Source organism: Bufo gargarizans, chromosome 1 (assembly GCF_014858855.1).
Source record: "Bufo gargarizans isolate SCDJY-AF-19 chromosome 1, ASM1485885v1, whole genome shotgun sequence".
Lineage (NCBI taxonomy): Eukaryota > Metazoa > Chordata > Amphibia > Anura > Bufonidae > Bufo > Bufo gargarizans.
The window spans coordinates 502,023,424-502,038,438 of record NC_058080.1 but is presented as its reverse complement, the minus strand read 5'-3'; the positions used below and the strand labels follow the sequence as shown (position 1 = coordinate 502,038,438).

General features: G+C 45.3%; 1 protein-coding gene across 2 annotated transcripts in view; it reads right to left on the bottom strand.

Annotated features, from left to right (window-relative positions):
- Nucleotides 1-4,401: 4,401 nt before the first annotated feature.
- CCNB1IP1 (cyclin B1 interacting protein 1) overlaps nucleotides 4,402-15,015 on the bottom strand; it is a 33,939-nt gene continuing 23,325 nt past the window's right edge. Inside the window, exons 3-4 of one of the 2 annotated variants that reach the window (XM_044288351.1) lie at nucleotides 7,506-7,845; nucleotides 4,402-4,716 (exon numbers count right to left, since the gene is read on the bottom strand). In XM_044288351.1, coding sequence (XP_044144286.1) covers nucleotides 4,532-4,716; nucleotides 7,506-7,845 — 525 coding nt within the window. In that variant the 3' untranslated portion in view covers nucleotides 4,402-4,531. Of the gene's footprint in view, nucleotides 4,717-7,441; nucleotides 7,846-15,015 lie in introns of both variants that reach the window. The other variant, XM_044288358.1, reaches the window with a different exon arrangement.

Sequence of the window (15,015 nt, the reverse complement as noted above, 5' to 3'; positions counted from 1 at the left end):
AATGCAGTACAATACAGATGAATTGTGCTGCATTGAAACAGGGCTCATACCCTCTAATGCCATGCGTTTAACCCCTTCCATGCCGCGGTCCGTAGGGACAGCTGTATGGAAAAGGTTAAGAGGAAGGGAGCTCCCTCCCTCTCCCATCGGGGGCTGCTGTGCCTTTTTAGCCCCCGATGGGAGAGGGAGGGGGCCCCCCTCCCTCCCCATCACCCACTGCTCTGCTGTGGCAGCGAATGATGGTTACCATGGCAACCGGACGCCTTCACAGGCGTCTGGCTGTCCATGGTACTGATCAGAGGCTGTCCATGGTGCTGATTAGACTTCTGCTAAAGGCAGAAGTCTAATCAGACTTTGTAAAGTGAAAATACAGTACAGTACACTATATAGTGTACTGTACTGTATTATACAGACATCAGACCCACTGGATCTTTAAGAACCAAGTGGGTCTGGGTAAAAAAAAATGTAAAAAAAAGTAAAAAACACATTTATCGCTGATTAAAAAATGAAAAATAAAATTCCCTACACATGTTTGATATCACCGCATCCGTAACGACCTGATCTATAAAACGGTCATGTCACTTTACCCGAACGGTGAATGCCATAAAAATAAAAAATAAAAAACTATGATGAAATAGAAATTTTGCCCACTTTACTTCCCAAAAAAAGTAATAAAAGTGATCAAAAAAGTCGTATGTTTGCCAAAATAGTACCAATTAAACCGTCACCTCATCCCGCAAGAAATGAGACCCTACCTAAGATAATCGCCCAAAAACTGAAAAAATTATGGCTCTCAGAATATGGAGATACTAAAACACGATTTTTATTTTTTTTTAGTTTCAAAAATGAAATAATTGTGTAAAACTTACATAAATAAAAAAAAAGCGGTGTAAAAAAAACTATTTTTTGTCACCTCACATCACAAAAAGTGTAATAGCAAGCGATCAAAAAGTCATACGCACCCCAAAATAGTGCCAATCAAACCGTCATCTCATCCCGCAAAAATTATACCCTACCTAAGATATTTGCCCAAAAACTGAAAAAACTATGGCTCTCAGACTATGGAGACACTAAAACATGATTTTTTTTTTGTTTAAAAAATGAAATCATTGTGTAAAACTTACATAAAAAAAAAAAATTGTATACATATTAGGTATCGCCACGTCCGTGACAACCTGCTCTGTAAAAATATTACATGATCTAACCTGTCAGATGAATGTTGAAAATAACAAAAAATAAAAACGGTGCCAAAACAGCTATTTCTTGTTACCTTGCCTCACAAAAAGTGTAATATAAAAATAATATGTACCCTAAGTTTCTACTCTAGGGGTGCATCAGGGGGGCTTCAAATGGGACATGGTGTCAAAAAAACTGGACCAGCAAAATCTGCCTTCGAAAAACCGTATGGCATTCCTTTCCTTCTACACCCTGCTGTGTGCCCGTACTGCGGTTTACGACCACATATGGGGTGTTTCTGTAAACTACAGAATCAGAGCCATAAATATTGAGTTTTGTTTGGCTGTAAACCCTTGCTTTGTAATTATTAAAATGGAAAATCTGCCAAAAAAGTGATATTTTGAAATTGCATCTCTATTTTTCATTAAATCTTGTGGAACACTCAAAGGGTTAACAAAGTTTGTAAAATCAGTTTTGAATACCTTGAGGGGTGTAGTTTCTTAGATGGGGTCACTTCCTTCCAAAAACCATACGGCGCACCGTTCCCTCTACGCCCTACTGTGTGCCCGTACAGTAGTTTATGGCCACATATGGGGTGTTTCTGCAAACTACAGATTCGGGGCAACAAATATAGCATTTTATTTGGCTGTTTACCCTTGCTTTGTTACTGGAAAAAATGGATTAAAATGGAAAATTTGCCCAAAAATTGAAATTCTCAAATTTCATTTCCATTTGCCAATAACTCTTGTGCAACACCTAAAGGGTTAACAAAGTTTTTAAAATCAGTTTTAAATACCTTGAGGGGTGTAGTTTCTTAGATGGGGTCACTTTTATAGAGTTTCTACTCTAGGGGTGCATCAGGGGGGCTTCAAATGGGACATGGTGTCAAAAAAAACAGTCTAGCAAAATCTGCCTTCCAAAAACCATACGGCGCACCTTTCCCTCTACGCCCTACTGTGTGCCCGTACAGTAGTTTACGGCCACATATGGGGTGTTTCTGCAAACTACAGAATCGGGGCAATAAATATAGCATTTTGTTTGGCTGTTAACCCTTGCTTTGTTACTGGAAAAAAATGATTAAAATTGAAAATTTGCCAAAAAATCTAAATTCAGAAATTTTATCACCATTTGCCATTAACTCTTGTGGAACACCTAAAGGGTTAACGACGTTTGTAAAATCAGTATTGAATACCTTGAGGGGTGTAGTTTCTAGAATGGGGTCATTTTTGGGTGGTTTCTGTAACATCCCAGAGTTATGTTACTACACTCTTTTACCCCGCTACAACATGTTAAGTGTGATTATCTTGTCATCTTGCATAATCTAACATCACCTCCTCAATTATGTGCATATTCTAAGCCTGTTACATATATTTGCTGTCATTTCCATGTACACCAGCAGATGGCAGCAATGTCAGCAGGTCTTTAGTGACAGTTTAGTGTTTCTAAACTGGAATAGTTTATTCCAGTTTAGCTCCCCCCTCTTTGAGGAGGTGTGGAATGTTCTCACATCCTGCCTCATGGGGAGGAAAGGAAGTTCTAGTTAGTGTACCAGCTACCCCAGCTAGGGTAAGGTTGTGTTAGTAGGAGCTCCCAGAAATAGGGATCCCAAACCAGGATCTCGTCTCGGTTGAGACCAAAGATCACCATTCCCAGTCTGAGCCCTTCAGCCTCAACTGGTGACCAGTAAGCAGCACCTCCAGTCCTCCAGGAAGAGCCATTCCCTGTGAGCATAACTGTGAGTACTTATCCAGAGACCAGGAGAAGGCAAATTCCTCCTCAGCTAGTCAGGCCCACACCAAGCAGAAGATAGACAGAGCAGAAGACAGATTCCTGCCACATATTACAGAGCCATAAGCAGACGACTAATCCTGCAAGAGAGCTCCAGGCACATGCTAGATGCAGAAGAGATATTGATCCCTGCCATACATTGCCAAATACCTGCTGGGACCTAAAATACTAATGCTGCATCTCATATGGATTTATGCTGTCTTCAGTAAAGACAAGTTGAATTATACTTCAAGTCTGGATCTCATTCATTCCTCAATTACTCCTACTAGCAACACATTTATTGCAAGTGAGCCAGGATCCAGGAGTCCAGCCGTACCAAGGTAGGAGACACCGTTGACACTATACCTACTACCACACAGAGACATTACCCCACTCTGGCATTCCTCACCTGGTACGTGAGTTGCAACACCTTAAAGGGCCCTGAGACTGTACCCTGCGCACGCTCCAATTGGCGTCACAAAAAAAAAACGATAGACTTTTATACACATATCCTGACCCACTGCATATATGGTGTCCGTGTAACTGTACCCACGGTCCGGCTCATTGCATTTCTATTATGTAAGCCTCACAAAGTGACTACTTCAGACCTGAACTGGTCCCTAAAAAGTGGGTTTTTGAAAATTTCGGAAAAATTTCAAGATTTGCTTCTAAACTTCTAAGCCTTGTAACATCCCCCAAAAATAAAATATCATTCCCAAATTGATCCAAACATGAAGTAGACATATGGGGAATGTAAAGTAATAACTATTTTGTAGGTATTACTATGTATTATAGAAGTAGAGAAATGGAAACTTGGAAATTAGCAATTTTTTACAAATTTTTGGTAAATTTGGTATTATGTCATATTTTAATTACCAGAGATGAAGAAATAATTAAAAGTTTACTCTTCTAGCATTCCACAATAGCAGAATTTTCCACTTTATTCAACAGACACATGATTACCACTAACCGCAGTGCTGTACCTGTACTTGCTGCGGTTGAAGATCTAGGTGCAGCACAGCAATTGGTGGTTATCTGCATGTGGTTAATGTGGCTTTGGCTCACATGTAATAACACCCCAAGGCCCCATGTACATGACCGTATCCGTTTTTTCCGTGAACATATCGCGTATCTGTAAACATGGATACCGGCTATGTGCGCTCCGCATTCTCCCGTTCTGCACGTCCTGCCTATGTTACAAATGCCTATTCTTGCCCACAAAAAGGAGAAAAATAGAACACTTTCTATCATTTTTGCAGGACGGCAGAATGGACTTACGGATGCAGAGAGTACACTGTGTGCTGGCTGCACTACTGAAGTGCATGGGTCTACATCCGATCTGCAAAACATGTGGATCAGATGTGAACCAAAAGTATGGTCGTGTGCATGGGGAATTTTTTCCCTCATAAGACAATGGAAACTGAAGTAGAGAACTGCAATAAAGCTATCAGACCAATATGCAATGTATACTTCTATTATGGTAGACAACACATCAAGCTTACAAAATAAGGTTATATAGAGAAATACATAGATATGAATGCAAAGTCATTGAAAACGTGGACACACTTGTTCCAAAAGAGGCAGCAGTTTACATCCTCATAACTTTGAAAGCCCTAGATGAAGCCAAGTTCAGTCGGTCTGCCCTCATTCCAGGGGAGCCATGGGCAGTGTTTCCGGCATCATCACGTGGAGATGTACAGAAGAATGTCTGAGCATGGAAATCGCCATCCGATGACCTCAAAGGGGGGGTTTTCTCTGTGTGGAACATGTTACCTAAGGAATAAATCATTGTGTTTAGTCACGACGGGGAGATGCTGTGACGGCCATGCAGGCATCAGAAGCGGCGCTGGTGCCAGGGAGCGAAGTAAGTACAATCTGTGTGAGGGGCACGGGCATTTGGGGGGGGGGGGCATTATAGGGGTTGGATAACTCCTTTGAGGCTATACATTAATACATTTTCTTAATGTTATATTCTTTATTTATTATTTATTTTACAATTATTTTCATTAGCGATAGCAAATAATTTTTCATGGCACAACGAGGATGGAGACTCAATGAAATCACAGGAACCAACACAGGTAGTGCTTCTGGAGGCTGCCTGCACACAATGTGGATTACCTGTGGGATTTTCGTGCAGAAAAAACGTAGCACAATACAGTACCAGCAAAGTATATGAGATTATTCAAATCTCAAGTACACCTTGCCTTTTTCTTAGGTGCGGAAATTGCAGATTTTGTCAATTGTTGTGTTTTAATTATGTGGATTTTACCCTTTTCAATGAAAGGGTGAGATCTGCAGAAAATCTGCACCAAAAAACGCATAAAAACTGCACAAAAGAAAAACTAGCAAGTGCATTGTGGGAATCACACTGCGTGTGTGAGCCAGATCCTCCAAAATTATTTATAGTGCTATGTGCCTCTGCTTGACCTTAATATGTGCCTTAGGCAGAGGATCTCCATACCGGAATTAAACGGATCCGTTTTGATTTTGCACATCAGTATGCATCTGTTTTCTTAGGATGTGGTTGTGTGAAATCAAAACGGAAAGTCAATGGGTGACAGATCTGTTTTTTTAGGCTCCTAAAAAAAATGGATCCGCCACCACTGACTTAGGCTACATGCACACGACTGTGCCCGTTTTTTGTGGTCCGCAAACCGCGGATCCGCAAAAAACGGAAGCCGCCGTGTTCCTTCTGCAATTTGCGGAACGGAACGGGCGGCCCATTGTAGAAATGCCTATTCTTGTCCGCAAAACGGACAAGAATAGGACATGTTATATTTTTTTTGCGGGGCCACGGAACAGAGCAACGGATGCTGACAGCACACAGAGTGCTGTCCGCATCTCTTGCTGCCCCATTGAAGTGAATGTGTCCGCACCCGAGCCGCAAAAAATGCGACTCGGATGCGGACCACAACAACGGTCGTGTGAATTAGGCCTTACATTGTTTTTAGTGACGGAGCACTTTTTTGTGTCCGGTCACAAAACGGAATGCTGCTGGAGCGGAAGACATCCTGATGCATCCTGAACGGATCTCTTTCCATTCAGAATGCATGAGGAATCTTAAAGAGGACCTTTCATCTATTTTACTTAGGCCTCTTTCACACTTGCGTTGTCCGGATCCGGCGTGTACTCCACTTGCCGGAATTACACACCGGATCCGGAAAAACGCAAGTGTACTGAAAGCATTTGAAGACGGATCCGTCTTCAAAATGCTTTCAGTGTTACTATGGCAGCCAGGACGCTATCAAAGTCCTGGTTGCCATAGTAGGAGCGGGGGAGCGGTATACTTACCATCTGTGCGGCTCCCGGGGCGCTCCAGAATGACGTCAGAGCGCCCCATGCGCATGGATGACGTGCCATGCGATCACGTCATCCATGTGCCTGGGGCGCCCTGACGTCACTCTGGAGCGCCCCGTATGTTGCTCCCCTGCTCCCCGCTCCCCTTTACCATGGCTGCCGGGACTTTAGCGTCCCGGCAGCCATGGTAACCATTCAGAAAAAGCTAAACGTTGTATCCGGCAATGCGCCAAAACGACGTTTAGCTTAAGGCCGGATCCGGATCAATGCCTTTCAATGGGCATTCATTCCGAATCCGGCCTTGCGGCAAGTCTTCAGTTTTTTGGGCCGGAGCAAAAAGCGCAGCATGCTGCGCTATTTTCTCTGGCCAAAAAACGTTCCGTTCCGGAACTGAAGACATGCTGATGCATCCTGAATGGATTTCACTCCATTCAGAATGCATTAGGATAATCCTGATCAGGATTCTTCCGGCATAGAGCCCCAACGACGGAACTCTATGCCGGAAGACCATAACGCAGGTGTGAAAGAGCCTTATAGGAGCTAAATACCTGTACTTGCGCTTATGCTGCCACAAGTTTTTTTTTGTTTTTTTTTTAAACATCGTCCCTACGCCCCACTGTGCCCACCTAAAGTTTTCGCACTCAGTATGCTAATACTGAGCATCAGAACAAGGAGGAGGAAACGCCAGGGTTTGTCAATGGGCGTCTCCTTCTCCTTGGCTGTGCCGCGATCCAATCACATCGGAGAGCGTCACACCCAGGGAGGTTTTTCCCGCAAGTACAGGTATTTAGCTCCTATAAGTAAAACAGATGAAAGGTCCTCTTTAATACTGGAAAACAACAACACAGTTCTGAAACAAGCATTACTTTCAGATTTTTTATGCCCTAATTGTAGAGCACTTTTGGCGCAAAGTAATGCATCTTAGGCCCAACCCTCCACCCCTTCCTGCTAAACTCCAGTCCTTTTTCAACCGTGTTGGTAAAAAATACTGAAACTCTAGATACACAAGATTGCGCCATTTGTGCTGTTTTTAGACAGATTTTTGGAGTAGTCACATTGGGCCAAAGTGTTACCCCCTGAATATGTGTCTAGATCAATGCGGTTTACAACGTGGAAAGGGTTGGGGACCTCTGTTGTACACTATGTCATTTTTATATATTGTTCCCTTCAAGGAAATGAGACATTGTCGTCCACTATGTACCTCCTCTATAGATATTTCTCCTTTCACATACACATACTATGTATTTCTTCCGCCCTGTGGTTACCCGTTGTAAATCCAAAAGGCCCAGACTGGTCCTGATGAGCTCGCTCTCTACGTGTAGAGGCCTCCCTATTCGTCACAGCAACATTGCGGAGTCGTAATCCGTCATACATTCCCTGCAGCTTATTATACTGGCGGTTCCGCTCCATCAGTTTCTCGGAAAGTTCGCTGTATTTCCTCTTGTATTCCTCCAGGATTTTCTTCAGTGAGTTCACTTCCCCCTTCATGGCTACTAACTCCGATTCCTTGCTTTGAACTTCATGAGCATAAAGTTTTTCCACATGCTTCAGATGCCCTTCTGCCTGGCTGTAGTTGTACTCCTGGTACAGTCGCTCCTGGTAAACCTGGATACAAATTCAAAGCACGGCCTGAGTGAGAGGAGTCTGTGGCATTACACACAAGAAGAGAAATGACCTATTTATGCAGTCCTGCCAGCTTTCTGGTGTAGTTGCATTACAAAGAATGGCGTAACAATGAAGCCCTCTTTATGGCATTTCCTTCTGCAATTACCACCACAAGCAATGCGCTTTTTATTGAGGAGCTAAAAACATGGGGGCAGACTGATGAAACTGTCTAAAGGAAAAACTACCAATCACAAAATTTCAGGTTTATGAAAGCAGAATACTAAATAGAAGCTCAGCTCTGATTGGTTGCTGACAAGAAAGACAGCTTTCCTATAGACAATTTCATACACATCCCCGGAACATGCTAGCACAGGGATCAGCAACTTCCAGCTGCTGTAAAACTACAACTCCCAGCATGCACACTTACTCGGCTGTTCTTGTAACTCCCATAGAAGTGAAGGGAGGATTCAGGGAGTTGTAGCTTCAGAACAGATTGAGTGCCGGAGGTTGCTGATCCCTGGGATAGGATAAACTGTAAGGCCTCTTTTACACGAATGATATGGTGATGGCTCGGAGTCTCAAACTGGCTCCAATGCCCATCACTTTCACTACCAATACAGGCCAGCAGGTGGTAGCACTGTATTGGTATATAGTAAATGGTGTTTTCTGTGATGGATAATTACCCATCACAGAATATGATTGGCAATCCAATGATTGCTAGTTATAGTCACCCAGGGTTACAAAAAATGTAAATAAAAAAAATATTAAAGTTTAAATCACCCTCACCTTTCCCGAAAATCAAAATAAACAATTAAAAAAAACATAACAGGCATCACTGCTTCTGAAAATGCCTGTACTATTAAAGTATAACAATATTTATCCCATATGGGGAATGGCGTAACGAAAAAAAAATGGCTAGTTTACCATTTTTGTCACTTCACCTCCCCAAAACAATTAAATAAAGAGTGATTAAAAAGTCAAACACACCTCCAAAAGGTATCACTGAAAAGGACAGATCTCCCCACAAAAAAATACTAAAATAAAATATACAAGTGAGGTATTGTTGTAATCATACTGACCTGGAGAATGAAAAAGGTCAATTTTACCACATAGGATACTATGGCAGAATTGTGTTTGTTTTTTTCAAATTCCACCCATCTGGATTTTTTTTTTCCAGTTCCCCACTACATCATAAGCAATATTAAATAAAGCCATTAGGCTGAGTTCACACGAGCGTGACAGATTTGGTCCGGATGCGTTCAGGGTGCGTTCAGTTAAACTCGCACCATTTTGCAAGCAAGTTCAGTCAGTTTTGCAAGCAAGTTCAGTCACGCGCGTGATAAAAAACTGAAGGTTTACAAACAACATCTCCTAGCAACCATCAGTGAAAAACGCATTGCATCCGCACTTGCTTGCAGATGCAATGCGTTATTAACGCAGCCCCATTCACTTCTATGGAGCCAGGGCTGCGTGAAAAACGCAGAATATAGAACATGCTGCGATTTTAAAGCATTGCAGAAGTGATGCATATAAAAAAATGCTCATGTGCACAGCCCCATTTAAATGAATGGGTCAGGATTCAGTGCGGGTGCAATGCGTTCACCTACTGCATTGCACCCGCGCGGAAATCTCGCCCGTGTGAACGCAGCCTTAGAAGGTATAACTTGTCCCACAAAAAAAACAAGCCCTCATATGTAAACGGAAAAATAAAAAAAAGTTATGCCTCTGGGAAGGCAGGGAGTGAAAGACGAAAACACAAAAAACTAAAAATCCCAGGGTCCCCGAAGGCCGTCCCAACCACTAAGCTGCGGCCCAGTACCGGGCAGTGGGCCAGTTAGTACTGGTCCGCGGGGAGCGCTGTTGTTGAGCAGCAGGGACGGAACCTATTGGTTCCTGTCCCCCGCCGTTTAGCCTCATAGGCTGAAGGCCGCTAGGCCTATTGCAGCATACGGGTAGGCTACCCGACACTGCTAGATTTGAATGTATAGTTCCCTTTAAGCCAGTCAGGCCGGTTACTGGCAATCCTTATCACAGCCAGCAGAGGGAGCCCCCAGTTCAGTATAAATAGGCTAGGGCCTAGCTCAGGAAGTGTAGAAGTTTCCAGACTCAGTGCAGAGAGGTTTCCTCCTGAGTCACCATCCGTTTAGCTGAAGCAGCATAAGCAAGCCACAAGCCAAGACACAGAATACCACAGAGGCCGATCAGAGAAAGCAAGAGGTACTCAAGATAACAGAGGAGGTACTAGATAAGGACAGATTCAAGGGTACGCCAGATAAAGGGCATTAGACCTTGGAAAGAAAGTCACATGTAGCAGGACCAGTCAGGAATATTGAGCAATCCGCCTGTACTGCATCTCCTGTAATCAACACTCTGTATAATGCCTTGCTAAGACCGGCCATTCTGTAACTCCCAAGAACCACCTGTATTGCTATAAGAAACCAACCGTCTTTTATGGAACTGTGCTCTTCCTGTGTCCATGTATTATCCTGACTGATATTCAGTAAAAGTTCCAGTTTTTGTTGGCTATCCTGTGCTTGCTTCATTCTTCCACCATACTTTACACGGCGTGTCACCGTTTAATTGACACTGGCGTCACGAACTCTTTAACTACCTGCCTGTTCCAGCATTCGCCCCGATTTGAAGACGACAGTGGATCCCAGGTTAGTGGTCAATCTGCACTACAAAGCCCAGCATACACTACTGACCCCCTGGGACACTGCATCGCTCTTTTTGGCGTCACGAACAGGATCCGCATACTTCGACAGTGCAGAGAAGTGTGAACTGTGTGCTTTAACTATTCCACCACCGTATTGCGAGGACTGCACCCTTTATTTCCAAGCCGGTGGATTGAAATTGTGCCTGGGAGGAATCGGAGGCGCTGTACTGTGTTGCGCTACCCCCAGAGAGAAAATCGTATTTGTGGACTGTGATTTATTGGACTTTGCAACACCCTGCTTGCTGTCAGGGAATCGTGATCAAGATGGCCACCGGCCGCCTGGAGTAAAGTTTCCCGCGCTGCTGAGGACCTCCGTGGGCGGATCCCTTCAAAGACACAGAGAATCCCGCCCCTCTTCATCATCGCACCGCTGCGGCCCTGCTTTTCCTGCGTCAGCAACGTCACCGCGTACACAGGACGTCCGGAGTCTCACGAGATTTGGCCTGCGCGAACCCGCCGATACCGGTAAGAACTTGTATCCGGAGGGAAGGGGATTGTTCCGGCCCCTGTAGTCACCAGCGGCCACCTCGTAATAAGGTAACATGTCAGATCCGGGAGTTGCCGAGCGGCCGGACCCGGGAGAGCTTGCGGCTCCTAATCATCCTATAGCCCCCAGCATGATGCCCTTTACCATGCCTTACTATTTTGGGGCCCCATGGTTTCCCCGCTATAACGGAGAGGCCCATACCCTAAGAGACTTTAAAGAAAAGTTGCTGGCCTTATTCAAGCTGTACCCCATAAATGCCGATCAGCAAATGGAAATCTTGCTAGCGCAACTGGAGGGGGCTGCCCGCAGAGAGGTATTATCCTGGCCTGCTGCTGAAAGGAGTACTCTAGAGCAGATATTCACCCGCCTCAGGGCCACTTTTGAAACGAGGACTGCCTCAGAGATAAAGATGCACTTCTTTGGCAAGAAACAGAAGTCCGGTGAGTCCCTCCGTGACTATGCCCTATCACTTCAGGAGGCTTTGGGGGCTGTAATCCAGATAGATCCCAAGGAAGCTGATAACCAGGATCAGACCCTGAGGGAACAATTTATTACCGGAGTGTCTAGTGAACAAATAAGGACCCAATTAAAGATGCTGTCCGCCCAACACCCTAACAGTACCTTTCTGGACTTTAAAGAACTGGCTATAAAAATTCTGGGGTCAGCAGTATCTACAGAGTTGAGCACCCCACCTGAGTTATCAGCCTGCAGGTCAAAACCGCTTATCATTAACCGAGCTGAGGCCGGTCAAGCTGTTCAAGCTACAGCTACCGATACTATTGCCATGCTGACAGAGCAAGTAAATCACCTCACTAAAAGCCTAGAGAGAGTGTGCAGAAAAATGGAGGAATGGGAAAAACCTATGATGTCAGAAGAGGAGTTCCTGTCACCCTCTAAGCCGTTCTCACCTCCATACCAAGAGACTCACCCCAGGGATCCTGGGAGGCGCAATAGGGGTCACCAGCGGCCCGTGTGTACATACTGCAAAAAGATGGGACACACAGAATCCACTTGCTGGCAGTTAAACGGGCAACCCCTGAGGCTGAGGACCACCCCTCGGGAGGTAGAACACTAGGTCCAAAAGATCCAAATTGGATGCCACGGTATGTAGGATCCCATCCTAAAATCAATGTGGAGATTAACGGGGTCCCCTTTGAAGCCCTATTAGATACTGGGTCTCAGGTCACTACTATTCAGCTGCCCGCCTTTGAAAGATTCTGGGACACCAATCAATTGACCCAGCCGCCTGAATCCTGGGTAGAGATTATCGCCAGCAATGGCAAACCGGTAAAGATCCATGGATACTGGGAACCCACCCTGCAGGTGGGAGAAGTCACCTTGCCTCAACAAGGGGTGATCGTAGTACAGGCCGGCGACAGAGGAGGACATCCTGTCATTCTAGGCACCAATGTCTTCAAAAACTGTTATGCTGAAATACTTGCCGTATTACATCAGACTCTGCCCACCGCTTCCTCTGCGTCCAAGAGGGTGATTCAAAAGACTATCACTGTGTTAAGCGCCCAGCAGAGGTTTGCTAACGGGAAAGGAGAAATTTGTACTGCCAAGATTCGTGATAATAAGCCTGTGACTTTGCCTCCTAATTCCCAAACTCTCTTATGGTGTCGTGCTGTCCTGGGAGTCCAAGGCCAAGATTATCCAGCCCTGGTGGAGCCAATCCAGATGGAGAACTACCCTTATGTGAGAGCTGCCAAGTGCCTGGTGAACGTCTCCCAAGGTAAAGTACCTGTCCGTCTGATTAACCTGAGTGATCATCCTGTTGCGCTTACTAAGCATTACCCTGTTGCCCAGCTTTCTCAGGTGTTCTTCCAAGACATCATCCGTCTTCCAGTGACAGAAAAGCCGCCAGCTGCAGTCAGCGGATGTCCGCCGGTGCCCCAGTCACAAGCACCCTGGTGGGAAGAGCTACATGTCGGGGACGAGACTACCCCCCAACATCAACAAGAAGGGATACTACGGCTTGTCAAAGAGCACCACCAGGCCTTCAGTAAACATGCTGCTGATTATGGAGAGGTTAGTGCCATACAACACACCATACCTACTGGCTCTCATCCTCCTATCAAGGAGAGATACCGACCCTTACCGCCTACTTCTTATCAGACTGTAAAAGAAATGATCCAAGAGATGAAAGACTCTAATGTAATCCGGGACAGTCGTAGCCCGTGGGCGGCACCCCTGGTCCTTGTAAAGAAGAAGGATGGTGGTATCCGTTTCTGCGTGGACTATAGAAAAATTAACCAAATAACCCACAAAGACGCATACCCACTGCCCCGCATTGAAGAGTCACTAACTGCTCTGGGCTCCGCTGCCTATTTCTCCACATTGGACTTGACCAGTGGCTACTGGCAAGTACCCATGGCCCCGGCAGATAGGGAAAAGACTGCTTTCACCACTCCCATGGGCCTGTTCGAATTCAATTGTATGCCGTTCGGGTTATGTAATGCCCCAGGAACTTTCCAGAGACTAATGGAGCGGTGTTTGGGTCACAAAAACTTCGAAACAGTGCTGCTGTATCTAGATGACGTCATTGTGTACTCAAAAACATATGAAGACCACCTGAAACACCTAGCAGAGGTCTTTGAAATCCTTGTCAAATATGGCCTGAAGGTAAAGCCATCTAAATGCCACTTGCTCAAACCTGCGGTAAAATACCTGGGGCATGTGGTAAGCGGAGAGGGCGTACAACCTGACCCTGATAAGTTAGCGGCTGTCCGTAACTGGCCGGTACCCACTACCGTCAAAGAGGTGAGGGGTTTCCTTGGTTTTGCCGGCTACTATAGACGTTTCATCCCCCATTTTGCTCAAATAGCCGATCCTCTCCAGGAACTCTTGAGGGGGCAGGCCAAGAAAAGTCCTAGAACTCCAGTGCTCATTGAGTGGAATGAAGAGAGAGAGATAGCGTTCCAGTTGTTAAAAAAAAAACTGACCGAGCCTCCCGTGTTAGGTTATCCCGACTACAGCAAGCCCTTCCATCTGTATACTGATGCTAGCAAGCGAGGCCTGGGGGCTGTGTTAGCCCAGATTCAAGAGGGAAAAGAAAGAGTGATAGCTTATGCAAGCCGCTCCCTGAAAGGAGCTGAGAAAAATGACCAGAATTATAGTTCCTTCAAACTAGAATTCCTGGCATTAGTGTGGGCAGTGACGGAAAAATTCAAAGATTATCTAGCCGCTACCCCATTCATTGCATTCACTGATAATAACCCTCTGGCACATCTAAATACAGCTAAATTGGGGGCTCTGGAGCAAAGATGGGCCTCTCGTCTCGCCGACTATGATTTCTCTGTAAAATATCGCGCTGGACGTACTAACGACAATGCTGATGCTTTATCCAGACTCCCCACAGAGACAGCTCCTGATGATGTGCGAGATGCTTGGGAAGATGTAGAAATGCCGGCCTTCTACCATAAATTTGCTCAACAGGATCAGGCTCGGGCTACCAGTAACAGAGCTGCAGTTCCTTCACCCTCCAGTAGGCCGGAACTCAAAGAAGAAAGGTGGGTGAAACTACAGTCTGAAAGTAGAGTGATGGGTGAATTGTTGGACTTCATTACCAGTGGCAGAACCCCTGAGAGGATTCGGCGTAAGAGTACAGATCCTGAGCTCATCAAACTGTGGAGACAGCGCAATCAACTCTTCATACAAAAGGGCCTGCTGCTACGGAGAAGCCTAGACCCAGTGTCCAACGAAAGAGTGCATCAAATTCTCATACCCCGACGAGATGCAGGTATGGTGTTGGAGATGTACCACAATCAATCCGGTCACTTTGGGGTCCAAAAGACTGAGGCAAATATCCGCCAGCGGTTTTACTGGGTGGGCATGAGAGAAGACATGGAGAAGTGGTGTCGGGAGTGCGTAGCCTGTGCCTTGAAACGAGGTGAACACCATGATCAGAGGGCACCACTGAGACCCATTGTAAGTACTCGTCCTCTTGAACTTGTCGCCATCGACC